Source organism: Bombina bombina, chromosome 1 (assembly GCF_027579735.1).
Source record: "Bombina bombina isolate aBomBom1 chromosome 1, aBomBom1.pri, whole genome shotgun sequence".
Taxonomy (NCBI): Eukaryota; Metazoa; Chordata; class Amphibia; order Anura; family Bombinatoridae; genus Bombina; species Bombina bombina.
In genome coordinates this window covers 1,373,599,381-1,373,615,823 of record NC_069499.1, presented here as the reverse complement: position 1 = coordinate 1,373,615,823, position 16,443 = coordinate 1,373,599,381, and the positions used below count along the sequence as shown (strand labels likewise).

The window sequence follows — 16,443 nt, the reverse complement described above, 5'->3', positions numbered from 1 at the left end:
GTATGGTGGCCTACTATGAAGTCTGACACTCAGGATTATGTGAAAGCCTGCACAACTTGTGCTGCCAACAAGACTCCCCGATCTTTGCCTCCTGGCTTGCACCAACCATGGTCCATTCCCAAACAACCATGGACACACATAAAACAATGGATTTCATTGTGGACCTTCCTTCTTCCGACCACCATACAGTTATCTGGGTTGTGTTGGATCACTTTTCCAGACTGGCTCATTTTGTATCCCTAACAAAACTGCCTTCTGCCCAAGGATTATCGTCTCTTTTTCTCTTGCATGTGGTACGACTTCATGGCATTCCTGTGAATATCGTTTCCGACAGAGGTCCACAGTTCATCTCTGCCATTTGGAGAGCCTTTTGTAAGCTGATTGGAACCACTGTTTCTTTGTCTTCTGGCTACCATCCTCAGACCAATGGACTGAGAGAGCAAACCAGGATCTTGAAGCCTACCTTAGAGCCTTTGTCAACACTCGCCATACCAACTGGTTCAGTGGCACAGCCTCTAATAAGGCCTAGACAGATAAACTGGATCTTTGTCACGCCGCACTAGCCATTGCTAGGGGCGTGGCGTCTCTTTGCGTCTCCTTCCCTACTCATTGCCAGTGGTTGTGTCAGGTCTGGATGTGTGTGGTGCTAATATCATCACCGCACACTCCTGATGCCGGTCGGACGTCTGTAGCGCGAACCCTGCGCCTATGTAAGTTCTACTACAACGATCTGTCACTGCCCAAGTATAGGTTTTACTTTGTGTGCTCCTAGCTGTGACAGATCGTTGTATCAATTTGCCTATTTTGTGTATGATCCCTGCATGTCTGACTACTCTGTCTGCTATACCCCTTAACTACTGGATTTATATACTGCTGCTGAACCCTGCCTGTCTGACTACTCTACCTGCTATACCCCTTAATTACTGGTTTGAAATACTGCTGCGGAACCCTGCCTGTCTGACTACTCTGCTTATTAACACCTCTTGTTCTGGATTGCCTCTTTGTTGCCGAGCCCTGCCTGCCTGACCATTCTAGTGGTGTGCCCTTGGACTGCTTTACTGTTGCCAAATCTTGCCTGCCTGACCATTCTAGTGGTGTGCCCTTGGACTGCTTTACTGTTGCCAAACCCTGCCTGCTTGACCATTCTAGTGGTTTGTCCTTGGACTGCTCTGCTGTTGCCGCTAGGGACTGTCCTGCCTGTGGTGAGTGCCACCTTCCTCATCTTACTAACTTTCTCTGCTCTTAGATATTCCCTATCATTCCGGCTCTACGCCGGGATAACAAGACTATTGGCCGAGTTCGGTCTGATAGAGGAGTATCCCATGAGCATTACAATCTTGTTGATAGGGTTTCAACATCCTGGCTTTAAGAAATAAAAGGGGCAATTTGATACAAGTAGCCCAAACATAGCGCTAGATTACGAGTGGAGCGCTGTGTGTTATATATATATATAACACACAGAGAAAGTCCAGCACTCACTTACAAGCTCTCAGCTAAGATTTAAAAGCAAAAATAGAAAGGTTAGTTACTGCATTTGGCCAAATGGGACAAGCCCAGGTACCACATCAAGGTCCTTTCCATTTTTGCTTTTAAATCTTAGCTGAGAGCTTGTAAGTGAGTGCTGGACTTTCTCTGTGTGTTGTATTAATTTGTTTTGTATTTTCCCTATGGTTCTTGCACCCAGACCTGTCTGGGGTTGACTGCCTGTGACTCTGGGGACAGCACAGCTTCCTGTGAGTGCCTGTGAGCACCCAGGGCTGAGCATGTTACAGGGTCATGGGATGTGTACCCGGTCCGGTATGAGAGTGCAGTCCCCTTCCGTGTTTTTATTTCTCTATGTTAAGAACATTGAAATGTGAAATATTTACAGTAAATACATAATTAAATACTTTATTAAATATGAATATTGCATAAATATGATTTTACATGTTTCCAGCTTCTTGACTGCAAAGGACTCCAATGCACTTATATATACAGTATCCCACAAAAGTGAGTACACTCCTCACATTTTTGTAAATATTTTATTATATCTTTTCATGTGACAACACTTAAGAAATGACACTTTGCTACAATGTAAAGTAGTGTACAGCCTGTATAACAGTGTAAATTTGCTGTCCCCGGAAAATAACTCAACACACAGCCATTAATGTCTAAACCGTTGGCAACAAAAGTGAGTACACCCCTAAGTGGAAATGTCCAAATTGGGCCCAAAGTGTTAATATTTTGTGTGGCCACTATTATTTTCCAGCACTGCCTTAACCCTCTTGGTCATGGAGTTCACCAGAGCTTCACAGGTTGCCACTGGAGTCCTCTTCCACACCTCCATGATGACATCACAGAGCTGGTGGATGTTAGAGACCTTGCGCTCCCCCACCTTTCATTTGAGGATGCCCACACAGATTCTCAATAGGGTTTAGGTCTGGAGACATGCTTGGCCAGTCCATCATCTTTACCCTCAGCTTCTTTAGCAAGGCAGTAATTGTCTTGGAGGTGTGTTTGGGGTCGTTATCATGTTTGAATACTGCCCTGCGGCCCAGCATCCGAAAGGAGTGGATCATGCTCTGCTTCAGTATGTCACAGTACATATTGGCATTCATGGTTCCCTCAATGAACTGTAGCTCCCCAGTGCCGGCAGCACTCATGCAGGCCCAGAAGATGACACTCCCACCACCATGCTTGACTGTAGGTAAGACACACTTGTCTTTGTACTCCTCACCTGGTTGCCGCAACACACGCTTGACACCATATGAACCAAATAAGTTTATCTTGGTCTCATCGGACCACAGGACATGGTTCCAGTAATCCATGTCCTTAGTCTGCTTGTCTTCAGCAATCTGATGTAGTATGCAGCGTCTGGTCCCCACCCCTTCAAACTCTGCAACAATGCTGGCAGCACTCATACGTCTATTTCCCAAAGACAACCTCTGGATATGACACTGAGCACGTGCACTCAACTTCTTTGGTCGACCATGGCGAGGCCTGTTCTGAGTGGAACCTGTCCTGTGAAACTGCTGTATGGTCATGCCCACCGTGCTGCAGCTCAGTTTCAGGGTCTTGGCAATCTTCTTATAGCCTAGGCCATCTTTATATAGAGCAACAATTATTTTTTTCAGATCCTCAGAGAGTTCTTTGCCATGATGTCAGGGTGCCAGGAATCAGACTGAGACGAGAAGTGCAAAAATAATCACACCTTTATTAATAGCAAAAAATAATAAAAAGTCCACAAGTCAAATAACAAGCCAGGAGTCAAAACCAGAGCTGGTAGTCAGACGAGCCAAGTCAGGAGCCAAAGCGAATAGTCAGACGAGCTGGAATCAGCAACAAGGAAAACAGCAGAGTCAGGAACAAGCCAGGGATCAGGAACCAAGAAGGACGTCAGGCAGCCAGGTAATACACAGGAACTCTCACAAACAGGTCTGAGACAACACAAAGGCAAAGCATACTGAACAGAGGCCCTTTAAATAATAAGTGATGACATCACAATTCTGAGACTGCATCCTGTCTCACACGGATGATGTACACCAGTCTGGCCATAAAAGAAAGTGCAGGAAATGAGCAGCATCCCCCACAATGAACCATAGTCAGGAAGAGAGGTGAGTAAATTGGCTGCCAGCAGCACATGGCAAACAAAACAGGGAAAAACCCTGACACATGAGGTGCCATGTTGAACTTCCAGTGATCAGTAAGAGAGAGTGTGAGAGCAATAACACCAAATATAACACTCCCTCTCCCCATTCACACCTGAGACCTTGTAACACTAACGAGTCACATGACAACGGGCAGGAAAAATGGCTAATTGGGCCCAATTTGGACGATTCCACTTAGGGGTGTTCTCACTTTTGTTGCCAATGGTTTAGACATTAATGACTGTGTGTTGAGTTATTTTGAGGGGACAGCAAATTTACACCATTATATAGGCTGTACACTCACTACTCTACATTGTAGCAAAGTGTCATTTCTTCAGTGTTGTCACATGAAAAAATATAATGAAATATTTACAAAAATGTGAGGGGTGTACTCACTTTTGTGGGATACTGTATATGTATATATATATATATACAGTATATATATATATATATTTATAAGTATGTGAATACACATATAAATACATAAGTACACACACACATATACAGGGAGTGCAGAATTATTAGGCAAATGAGTATTTTGACCACATCATCCTCTTTATGCATGTTGTCTTACTCCAAGCTGTATAGAATCGAAAGCCTACTACCAATTAAGCATATTAGGTGATGTGCATCTCTGTAATGAGAAGGGGTGTGGTCTAATGACATCAACACCCTATATCAGGTGTGCATAATTATTAGGCAACTTCCTTTCCTTTGGCAAAATGGGTCAAAAGAAGGACTTGACAGGCTCAGAAAAGTCAAAAATAGTGAGATATCTTGCAGAGGGATGCAGCACTCTTAAAATTGCAAAGCTTCTGAAGCGTGATCATCGAACAATCAAGCGTTTCATTCAAAATAGTCAACAGGGTCACAAGAAGCGTGTGGAAAAACCAAGGCGCAAAACAACTGCCCATGAACAGAGAAAAGTCAAGCGTGCAGCTGCCAAGATGCCACTTGCCACCAGTTTGGCCATATTTCAGAGCTGCAACATCACTGGAGTGCCCAAAAGCACAAGGTGTGCAATACTCAGAGACATGGCCAAGGTAAGAAAGGCTGAAAGACGACCACCACTGAACAAGACACACAAGCTGAAACGTCAAGATTGGGCCAAGAAATATCTCAAGACTGATTTTTCTAAGGTTTTATGGACTGATGAAATGAGAGTGAGTCTTGATGGGCCAGATGGATGGGCCCGTGGCTGGATTGGTAAAGGGCAGAGAGCTCCAGTCCGACTCAGACGCCAGCAAGGTGGAGGTGGAGTACTGGTTTGGGCTGGTATCATCAAAGATGAGCTTGTGGGGCCTTTTCGGGTTGAGGATGGAGTCAAGCTCAACTCCCAGTCCTACTGCCAGTTTCTGGAAGACACCTTCTTCAAGCAGTGGTACAGGAAGAAGTCTGCATCCTTTAAGAAAAGCATGATTTTCATGCAGGACAATGCTCCATCACACGCGTCCAAGTACTCCACAGCGTGGCTGGCAAGAAAGGGTATAAAAGAAGAAAATCTAATGACATGGTCTCCTTGTTCACCTGATCTGAACCCCATTGAGAACCTGTGGTCCATCATCAAATGTGAGATTTACAAGGAGGGAAAACAGTACACCTCTCTGAACAGTGTCTGGGAGGCTGTGGTTGCTGCTGCACGCAATGTTGATGGTGAACAGATCAAAACACTGACAGAATCCATGGATGGCAGGCTTTTGAGTGTCCTTGCAAAGAAAGGTGGCTATATTGGTCACTGATTTGTTTTTGTTTTGTTTTTGAATGTCAGAAATGTATATTTGTGAATGTTGAGATGTTATATTGGTTTCACTGGTAAAAATAAATAATTGAAATGGGTATATATTTGTTTTTTGTTAAGTTGCCTAATAATTATGCACAGTAATAGTCACCTGCACACACAGATATCCCCCTAAAATAGCTATAACTAAAAACAAACTAAAAACTACTTCCAAAACTATTCAGCTTTGATAGTAATGAGTTTTTTGGGTTCATTGAGAACATGGTTGTTGTTCAATAATAAAATTAATCCTCAAAAATACAACTTGCCTAATAATTCTGCACTCCCTGTATATATATATATATATATATATACAGTATATACATATATATATATATAAAACATATTTAGATATGTGTTTTCTTTGAGCCCTTATAACATTTTACGCATTTTTAAAAAATAATTTCTATTAGTGTTGTTAAGAGTATAACTGCACTTTTAAATGTATTTTTTAGGTGTTTTGTGACAGTTTTTGTTGATCAGAAAAGTTCAGGGGCGGAACTACCATTGGTGTGGCAGGTGTGGTGGCACCAGGGCCCATAGTAGCCAGTCTATACATATTGCATGTGCAGAATTTGTGCAATTCTAATGCAAGGGAGCCTTTTATTAGTGCAGGTTGCAGGTCATCTATCTATCCTCATAATCATTACACAGAGCAGCAAGAAAAGTGTTACTATTGCTTACTACTGAAGTATCTTTTGGGGCCCAAATAATGTTTTGCATCAGAGCACTCTAGGGCTCTGAAGTTGTGCTCTCTCGAAGCGCGTTACATTTTGCTCAAGCAATCGTGTTTACTTTCAACCTGTAATATGCGCGCTAGTTCTGATGCGCACAAAAAGCTAAAAGTGCACCACTCGTAATCTAGCCCATAGTAGGTATATATTAAGGAAGTCACTTGTAAAAATTATCAGATCTGTGAACCAAAGCCAGAATGGTGTGAAATTAATTTTGCACTGATGATAATACTTGATCTGTGCAGGACACTGGGTATATTGACAATGGGTGGGATAACTTAAAGGGATATGAAACCCAAACATTTTCTTTCATGATTCAAATAAAAAATGCATTTTTAAATAACTTTCCATTTTACTTCTTATATTTAATGTACTTAATTCCCTTTATCCTTTGTTGAAGGAGCAGCAGTACACTACTGGCAGGTAGAGGAACACATTGATAAGCCAATAACAAGAGGCATAAATATGCAGCCACCAATCAGCAGCTAGCTTCCTGCTCCTGAGCCAACCTAGGTATGCTTTTCATCAAAGGATACCAAGAGAACTAAGCAAATGAGAATATAGGAGTAAATTGGAAAGTTGTTCAAAATTGTATGCTCTTTTGGGAATCATAAAGGAAAACATTTTGGGTTTCACGTCCCTTTAACCTTGGAGAAATTCCAAAGAAGAACCATTGCATGTACAAAGACAATGTAAACTCCCCAACACCAAGTACAATTAATTGCATGACTTGATATATATATATATATATATATTTATTTTTTTTATACAGTGGGGCAAAAATGTTCTCCCACTTAAGAAGATGAGAGAGGCCTGTAATTTTCATCATAGGTATACCTCAACTATGAGAGACAAAATGTGGAAACAAATCCAGACAATCACATTGTCTGATTTTGAAAGAATTTATTTGCATATTATGGTGGAAAATAAGTATTTGGTCAATATCAAAAGTTCATCTCAATACTTTGTTATATATCCTTTGTTGGCAATGACAGAGGTCAAACGTTTTCTGTAAGTCTTCACAAGGTTGTCACACACTGTTGCTGGTATGTTGGCCCATTCCTGCATGCAGATCTCCTCTAGAGCAGTGATGTTTTGGGGCTGTCGCTGGGCAACACGGACTTTCAACTCCCTCCAAAGGTTTTCTATGGGGTTGAGATCTGGAGACTGGTTAGGCCACTCCAGGACCTTGAAATGCTTCTTACGAAGCCACTCCTTCGTTGCCCGGGTGGTGTGTTTGGGATCATTGTCATGCTGAAAGACCCAGCCATGTTTCATCTTCAATTCCCTTGCTGATGGAAGGAGGTTTGCACTCAAAATCTCACGATACATGGCCCCATTCATTCTTTCACACGGATCAGTAGTCCTGTTCCCTTTGCAGAGAAACAGCCCCAAAGCATGATGTTGCCACCCCCATGCTTCACAGTAGGTATGGTGTTCTTTGGTTGCAACTCAGAATTCTCTCTCCTCCAAACACGACGAGTTGTGTTTCTACCAAACAGTTCTACTTTGGTTTCATCTGACCATATGACATTCTCCCAATCCACTTCTGGATAATCCAAATGCTCTCTAGCATACTTCAGATGGGCCTGGACATGTACTGGCTTAAGCAGGGGGACACGTCGGGCACTGCAGGATCTGAGTCCCTGGCAGCGTAGTGTGTTCCTGATGGTAGCCTTTGTTATGTTGGTCCTAGCTCTCTGCAGGTCATTCACTAGGTCCCCCTGTGTGGTTCTGGGATGTTTGCTCACCGTTCTTGTGATCATTTTGACCCCACGGGGTGAGATCTTGCGTGGAGCCCCAGATCGAGGGAGATTATCAGTGGTCTTGTATGTCTTCCATTTTCTAATTTTTGCTCCCACAGTTGATTTCTTCACACCAAGCTGCTTGCCTATTGCAGATTCAGTCTTCCCAGCCTGATGCAGGTCTACAATTTTGTTTCTGGTGTCCTTCGATAGCTCTTTGGTCTTCACCATAGTGGAGTTTGGAGTGTGACTGTTTGAGGTTGTGGACAGGTGTCTTTTATACTGATAACAAGTTCAAACAGGTGCCATTAAAGGGACACTGAACCCAAAATTTTTATTTTGTAATTCAGATAGAGTGTGCAATTTTAAGCAACTTTCTAATTTACTCCTATTAGCAATTTTTCTTCGTTCTCTTGCTAACTTTATTTGAAAAAGAAGGCATCTAAGCTTTTTTTTAGGTTCAGAACTCCGGACAGCACTTTTTTATTGGTGGATGAATTTATCCACCAACCAGCAAGGACAACCCAGGTTGTTCACCAAAAATGGGCCGGCATCTAAACTTACATTCTTGCATTTCAAATAAAGATACCAAGAGAATGAAGAAACTTTGATAATAGGAGTAAATTAGAAAATTGCTAAAAAGTTCATGCTCAATCTGAATCACAAAATATTTTTTTTGGGTACAGTGTCCCTTTAATACAGGTAATGAGTGGAGGACAGAGGAGCCTCTTAAAGAAGAAGATACAGGTCTGTGAGAGCCAGAAATCTTGCTTGTTTGTAGGTGACCAAATACTTATTTTCCACCACAATATGCAAATAAATTCTTTCCAAATCAGACAATGTGATTGTCTGGATTTGTTTCCACATTTTGTCGCTCATAGTTGAGGTATACCTATGATGAAAATGACAGGCCTCTCTTATCTTCTTAAGTGGGAGAACTTGCACAATTGGTGGCTGACTAAATACTTTTTTGACCCACTGTATATATTTTTTTAAATTAATCTTTTTAATGCATACACTGATACAACAAGTAGCATCAACACATCATTATATAAGAAAAGAAAATAAGGAGCGGAAAGAAAGTCAAAAGTCCCTTCAAGAGGGGTATCATTCACGTCTTCCTGTGTTTCCACAAGGTGGTTATTAACATCATGGTGTCATGAATCAGTAAATGTTTTTTGGCCACTAAGGTGAATTAGTAAATAAACGAATGAAATGAAAACAGCAAACTTGTATGAATAAACATATCATTTATACTGTGTACTTCAACTAGACACAGAGCTGAGAAAAGAGAAATGCAGGAAAGGAATTGCGAAATTGCAGAAGTATGAAAGTATGATTGTATGAAAGGACGAGGAGGGGCACAGTGTACTAGCCACAAAATATTGTGTGTGGGAAGGAAAGTGTTATAGTTATGGATGCGATGTACGGCGAATCCTCTCCCAGTAAAATTCTATATCAGCAAAAAATGTTTCTGTGGTAAAAACCAAACTCTTCTTCTAGGAGCAGCAGTTCATCAACAGATCTATAGTGAGCAGCTGGAGAGATTTGCAGAGCCAAGAAATTAGTAGTCGAGCACAGTTTAAACCTATCTGTAGTAAGGTAGCACATATTTTATATCTGCATTTTGGGCTTGTATTTAGCAGTGCTATGGTGGATGATAAAGTAAAATCTACACCAAGAAATGTACGGAAAGCTCCCTCTACCGCTTTCTAGAATGGGACTCATTTTTGGCATGACCACCACATATGAAGCATAGTGCCTTGAGAGTCACAACCTCTCTAACACTGGGAAAGAAACTGTTGGATAATTGTTTTTGAGTCAGATTAAGGAAGTAGAGAATTTATCAGTGTTGTTATAAATTTGGCATTGTGTAGAGTATGAGGGGAGAGTGATGGACTGAGCTGAGTCAAGTATCTGTTTAGAAAGTGAGAAGGAACCCTTTCATATAGATGCTGACAGGCACAACTGTTCAAATGTGGCTGGGGATCTTTTGAGGTCTTGTCTAAATTGAGTGTTTTGCAAAAAATATATATAAGTTAGAGTATTTTAACCATGATGTAAATGAGCCTTTCAAAATAAGTTGGAGGTTTTGGCATGGCTTCAGTTTACCTTGATTCAGCAATGCTGCAATAGGGACTGTTTCTGTGATTTCATGTATTGTGTCCATTTTCCCCTTAGGTTCAAAACCACCCAAGAATTCCATATTTGGAGAGATGGGAGATTTGGGTTTAAATGTTTGAGAATGTCTTAATGAGCTGAGCCCAAGTTCCAAATATGTGCTTGTAAAGAGGATATGTCTTACAAGTAACGGGCCTACTTTCTTTAGGTATCCAACTATTGGGAGCCTGGGGCTAAATGTAGCCACCAATCAGCAAGCACTACCCAGGGTGCTGGACCCAAAAAATGGGCTGGCTCCTAAGTTTACATTCCTGCTTTTTTCAAATAAAGATACCAAGAGAACAAAGAAAAAATTATAATAGGAGTAAATTAGAAAGTTGCTTAAAATTACATGCTATAACTGAATCATGAAAGAAAAAAAATGTGGGTGTAATATCCCTTTACGTCTTTCTGTGACTGGTAGGGGAAGGAAACTTGTGGCAGTGGTCTGTGTTTTGAGCCACACATGGTTGCGCAGGGTAGAGAGATGGGACCGACCTTGATTTTGCTGTGGAAGCTGGGACATTTGCCGTTAAAGAGACATGAAACACAAATTTGCTTCAATATCTTGGTACACTCTGTTAAAGTAGCAGCAATGCACTGCTGTGAGCTTGCTGAACACATCTGGTGAGACAGTGACAAGAGGCATAAATGTGCAGCCATCAGTCAGCCGATAGCTCCCAGTAGTGCATAACTTCTCCTAAACCTACCAAGCTATGCTTTTCAACAAAAGATACCAAGAGGACAATGCAAATTAGATAATAGAAGGAAATTTGAAAGTTGTTTAAAATTGAATGCCCTATCTGAATCACAAAACTATAACTTTACTGTCACTTTAAGGGGAAAATGCAGGAGGGACAGTGGAGCACAGCTCCCAAACCATGACAGTAAATAATATGCAGTATAGTTGGGAGCTCAGCACTGGGTAACTAAAGTGTCAAAATATTTCCCACCTGCAATTTCTAGGCAATGAGGAAAACTGTAGCAATTTCACTAAGACAGTATGCCAGCTATGTCTTCTTTATGCAGCAAGTTTGATATTTTAGTTGAATACATTTTTCCTGATCTCCAGGCCCTTTGATTACCTCGTTACCACTGTGTCACTTTTTCATGCATTTGTTGGAGCAATTACACATTCTACTTTAATCTTTTTCCTGCATTCCCATCTATTTATTGAGAAGGTTTGGTGGACATATTTGCCTGTGTATTGCTGGGAGTTTTTTCTGAATGCCAAATACTTTGTTACCAGTTCTGCATGAACTTTGACTTTGCTCTTGCTTTACTGTTTGGTCCGGTCTCAGATCTTCTGACTGAATCCCGACTACCCTTGTGTCTGATTCGATCCTGACTTTTTTGTTTTACCAACCTCTGGCTTATTTTTGACTTCTTTACTGCTTACTGTATCCTGCTCCAGTTTGGTCTATTGTTGCCCCCTCTACCCGTTTGACCTCCCTGCATTATTGCTTCTCCTTTACTTGGTTATGTCCAGGGTCACTTCCACATGTATTGGGTCAGTGTCTATACAAATGAAGCTTCTGTAGAACAGATTTGCAAGGCTGCAACTTGGTTCTCTCTACATAATTTTTCAAAATTCTAGAAGTTTGATACTTTTGCCTCGGCTGAGGCTTCCTTTGGGAGAAAGGTTCTTCAAGCAGTGCTGCCTTCTGTTTAGGTTCCCTGTCTTATCCCTCCCTTATCATCTGTGTCCTCTAGCATGGGTATTGATTCCCAATAGTAATTAGATGATCTGTGGACTTATCGTGTCATTAGAAAGAAAACAAAATTTATGCTTACCTGATAAATTTCTTTCTTTCTTGACACGATGAGTCCACGGCCTGCCCTGTTTTTGATGACAGGATATTTTTGTTATGTTATAAACTTCAGGCACCTTGTTGCTTCCTTTCTTTCCTTTACTTCGGTCGAATGACTGGGGTTGGATAGAAAGGATGTGATATTTAACAGCTTTGCTGTGGTGCTCTTTGACGCCTCCTGCTGGCCAGGAGGTGAATATCCCAATAGTTATTAGATGATCCGTGGACTCATCGTGTCAAGAAAGAAATTTATCAGGTAAGCATAAATTTTGTTTATTTTAGTGAGCAGAATATTAATCTCTCATTGTAGCCACACGTGGTTTTCATTTTACAATAGTGTGGTTTTTAAACATTGATCTATGCAAAATGTGTTTATAAAAGGACAACTTTTTTTTTAAGATTGTGGAACTTTAAAGGAAGTTCACACTGGATTGGACATGTTTAGTTCTAATATGGTCTCACTGTGCCAAATGTGTTTAATTTATATTTGATAATGCTTGGATTTTTATTGATCTAGTGCAGGGGTGTATTATGGCCTAGGGCAACAGATTTGGGAGGGGCAGCACATCTGCCGTATCCTCCCTCTAAAAGCCAGCACACAGTACAGTGAGCGATAAAGTGCAGGCTTTTACAGAGAAGACAAGGCAAGTACGCTGATTAAGGTCGCTCTTCACAGGCTGTGCTCCTTTAAACCATTGCTTCATTTAGAGCCGCTGGCATTTTTGCAGTGGAAGCGTTCTTGGTGAGAAACTTGCCCGGGGATATACTTACAAGGTGAGGCTGAAGGAGAAGACCTTGTGCCAATATGCTGCCTCCCCTTGTCAGCTGTGGTGGGTCTGCGAGCGCAGTGCTAATTGCAGGTCTTAGTAACTAACAGACTGGATGCCTCGGTGCACTGCTTAGATCAGCTTGTGATGTCTAATCAAACTCTAACAGCTAGCTCTCTCTGCATTCATGAAACCACGGAGTTAATAATAAATGGACACTTAAAAAGTTTCAGTACTTGAATGATGGTAATTACTGTATGTTGTTGCATGTGAAGGGCAGTGATTGTTTCATATTATTGTGGATTCTTCTTTCCCTCCCTTCCTCTTCTCTCTCTTCTTTCCCTTTCTAACTCCCTTCCTCCCTCAACTCCCTTCCTTCTTTCATTCATTCATTTCCTCCCTTCTTTCACTCTCTCCCTTCTTTTTCTCACCTCCCTCCCTTGCTCCCTCCTCTCCCTCCCCATTTTTCTCTTCTCTCTCTCTCTCCCCTCCTCCCTTAATTCTTTCCTTTCCCTCCCTTTCTCCCCTCCCCTTCTTTGCTCTCCCTTTTCTCAGGGAGAAAATGGTATGAGACGCGTGCAATTCAATCCACCTGTATGCAAGTGTTTTCCAAACCCATTTTCTTTTGAATTGTTATGGAAAAAACACACAAAAAAACACACAGAGACCCAAAAAAATATGAAGGGGGAAAAAAAGGCCTAAAACCGTTGCAGCAGAAATTTACAAAAAAACCTAAATATGCCACTGATTATAGTGTATAGGCAGTTTGAAATCCTTTAGCTATTTCACAATTTAAAAAAAAGGGACATAGGATACTGAAATACATTTTACTGGAACAAAAGCAATAAGCATTCACAAGAAAATTCACATTGGGTAATAGAGCCCCTTTAGTGTAATCCAGAACAGATACACTATTTATTGTAACATGCTGGTGGTTTCACACTTTCTTGCTCCGGAACTGAGGACTACTCATAAGAGCGTCATGACAGGCCACCATCATCCCACCAATTAGGTTCATGAACTCCTGGAAGTCCAACTCGTTATTCTTCTTTTGATCCACTGCACCATCTACTGAATTCATGAGGGTTCGCACTATATCTGGGTTTTTCTGATTCTAGAAAATACAATGAAAATTATTTATGAAAGATTAATAAATACACATTTAAAAAACAACAACTTCAAAACAAGATTAAAGTAGGCGAGGCAGAGTCATAGTTACAGTGGGGACATTTTAGAATGTTACGAAACCAACCATTTTTTAGTCTATTTTTAAGTTAAAAGCTTAGTCTAGCAGTATTTGCTTTAGAATACATCTGTTTCTTTTGATAGCATTTAGTAAAATTTTGTAAGCCCTTATATAGGATGCTATTACCCACAAATATCCCTGGGAGACTCTACAACCTATGGCAGGCATACCATCTTTGGTATGTATGGCGCCTTTGAATGGCATGTAAGGATGCCAAACCCCATAAGTAGTATTTCAATTTTTTATTTAAATTTATTATTTAATAATAAGGAGGCGCTCCACAGGCTTCCTCTCCTGCACACAGTGTTAGATTACAACACCCTTTTTGCAGGAGATCACAAGAGGTCCCCCGCCCTACTCTTTCCCAGTAAGTCTCCAGATCAGAAGCATTTATTGTGCACGGTGTACTGTAATCAAACAGCAAACAAAATAGAAACTTTACACCTAGAGAAAAAAAATAAACATGCCACTCTACCGCCTTCTATAGGTGTATGATGTGAAGGGCTAAAGAAGACACCAGAGTAAGGTCAGATGATAAGAAAGAAGTCTGTGTCTAGTAACAAGTATGACTATGTAATTTGCAGGTGATGATCAGTAACTTTGGGTAAGTACACTAGTTAGGAGAGGGTGGGTGGTATGTGTGACATGGAACTGACAGAGGGGTCTCATCTGACTTAATACGTGGGTATGGGGCTGACAGAGGGATCTAGTCAGAGGGCCTGGTGAGGGTTAAATGACTGTAGGCTCTGTAGTTTGATCTAAGGTGGAATTTGCAATGGGGTTGCAGGTCCATGGGTCTGATCTGATGCCTGGTTAGGTTATGGGTGTTATCCGAGTTATCCTGATTATAATTTTGTAATGAATTCAAAAAGGTGATTATCGTGTTCAATGATTGAATGCACTAGCTTTAGTTTATTCAATGATTGTGTGTTCTTTCAGTTTTAAATGCATTGTGGCAACATTTAGGGCCAGATTACGAGTGGAGCGCTATTTAGCGTTTTTGCTAGAGTGCCATTTACAATAGAAGTAAACTTTTTACACACGTCAGGTTGCGCTGGTATTCTGCGTTGAAAGTAAAAAGTTTTAGTGCTTGCGCTAACCTGACCCACGCAGAAAGCCGAACTTACAATATCACGCGCACGATAACCTATTCCCCCATAGAAGTCAATGGAGCAAAACAAGTGTAGTGTGTGTGGTGGGGGACTAAACACCCTACTCGAGCGCAAACACGATTGCATATTGTAATGTGCGCTAACCCAACATGAAAATATTAATATTCCACATTCCAATGTTCTGCACATAGCACTGATATAAGGTGTGTCACTGTAATTATACTATTATTATACTGTGGGCTAAGAAAGAATTTACAATGTTGCGATTGGGGGTACTTAGGGGGGAAAAAAAATAAAAAAATAATGTACAGCATGGTTGAGAAACAAACCTCTACTGCACCCCTGTCTAATGAATGTACATATGTGATATATTTAGAAGATTTTTTTTAAAAAAAAGGGACATTAAAGTCAAAATTATTCATACCCAGAATGCAATTAATTTGATACAATTACATTTTAACATTTGCTTTTGTATTTAAATATATTTTTAACTTTATTCTCTTGGCATCCTTTATTGAAGAGCATAACTAGATATGCTCAAGAGTGGGCATGTGCCTTGATCACTATATTGCAGCATTTGCAACATAATACATGCATGCTCCTAACCATACCTAGATATTCTCTTCAACCAAGGATAACTAGGGAACCTTTTATGTATGTCTGTATGTATATTTATGCCTGGGAGAGTACATGTAAAGCGGTGTGGATCTGTGAGCACCTATATGTTTTAGGTTTCTATGTGGGTTAACATGTGATGTCTGCATGCATGTGCACATATGCAGGGATTTAGTGATAGAGATATGAGATGAGTGTTGTATTCTCTCTCTCTCCTGTGTGTGTCTCACTGTCCCCCCCTTGGTCTGCAAAAAAAACTAATTTTAAATATGTTCAAAACATTTATTTTGTAGATAGTTTGCAATATAATAATTTCTAATATAAAAAATATTGTCTTTTCTGTCACTTTAATTTTACAGAAGTTCCATAATAAAAAGATGTGGTGGGATTTGATACCAGGGCATTAGTTTGCATTCATTTTTATGCCTTGGTTAAAATCAGATTGACTTTTTGAAATTTCCCATTCACTGACTTTACCACCATGGATACTAAACAGAGCTTACATGAATTGTATTAATGCATTGTAACCCTCTTTGCTAGCCAGTGGGTTAAATGAAAGACACTAAAATAATTTGTTGGAGCAAACAAGAGGAAAGAATGCATAACCGTAAGCCATCAAGTGGTGACAAAGCTCCCTCTAGTGGACAAAGCAAATATAAGATAAATTACCTCATCCCATACACATTTGGCAATACTGTGCCTTTTCACTTTGATTTCACAATCTCAAATATTTCCTTGATATGCAAAAAAAAGAGGGGGGTGGGCTAAATTAACAGCACGTATTTTAGCCACTTTTCCATTGCACATCCTTTTTCTCCACAATGAATGCAAGGTCCAACAGATTACTTTT

General features: G+C 40.6%; 1 protein-coding gene across 1 annotated transcript in view; it reads right to left on the bottom strand.

Annotated features, from left to right (window-relative positions):
- Positions 1-13,433: 13,433 nt before the first annotated feature.
- LOC128650470 (uncharacterized) overlaps positions 13,434-16,443 on the bottom strand; it is a 25,915-nt gene continuing 22,905 nt past the window's right edge. Inside the window, exon 5 of the mRNA XM_053704421.1 lies at positions 13,434-13,734. Within this exon, the coding sequence (XP_053560396.1) occupies positions 13,558-13,734 (177 nt within the window). The 3' untranslated portion in view covers positions 13,434-13,557. The remainder of the gene's footprint in view (positions 13,735-16,443) is intronic.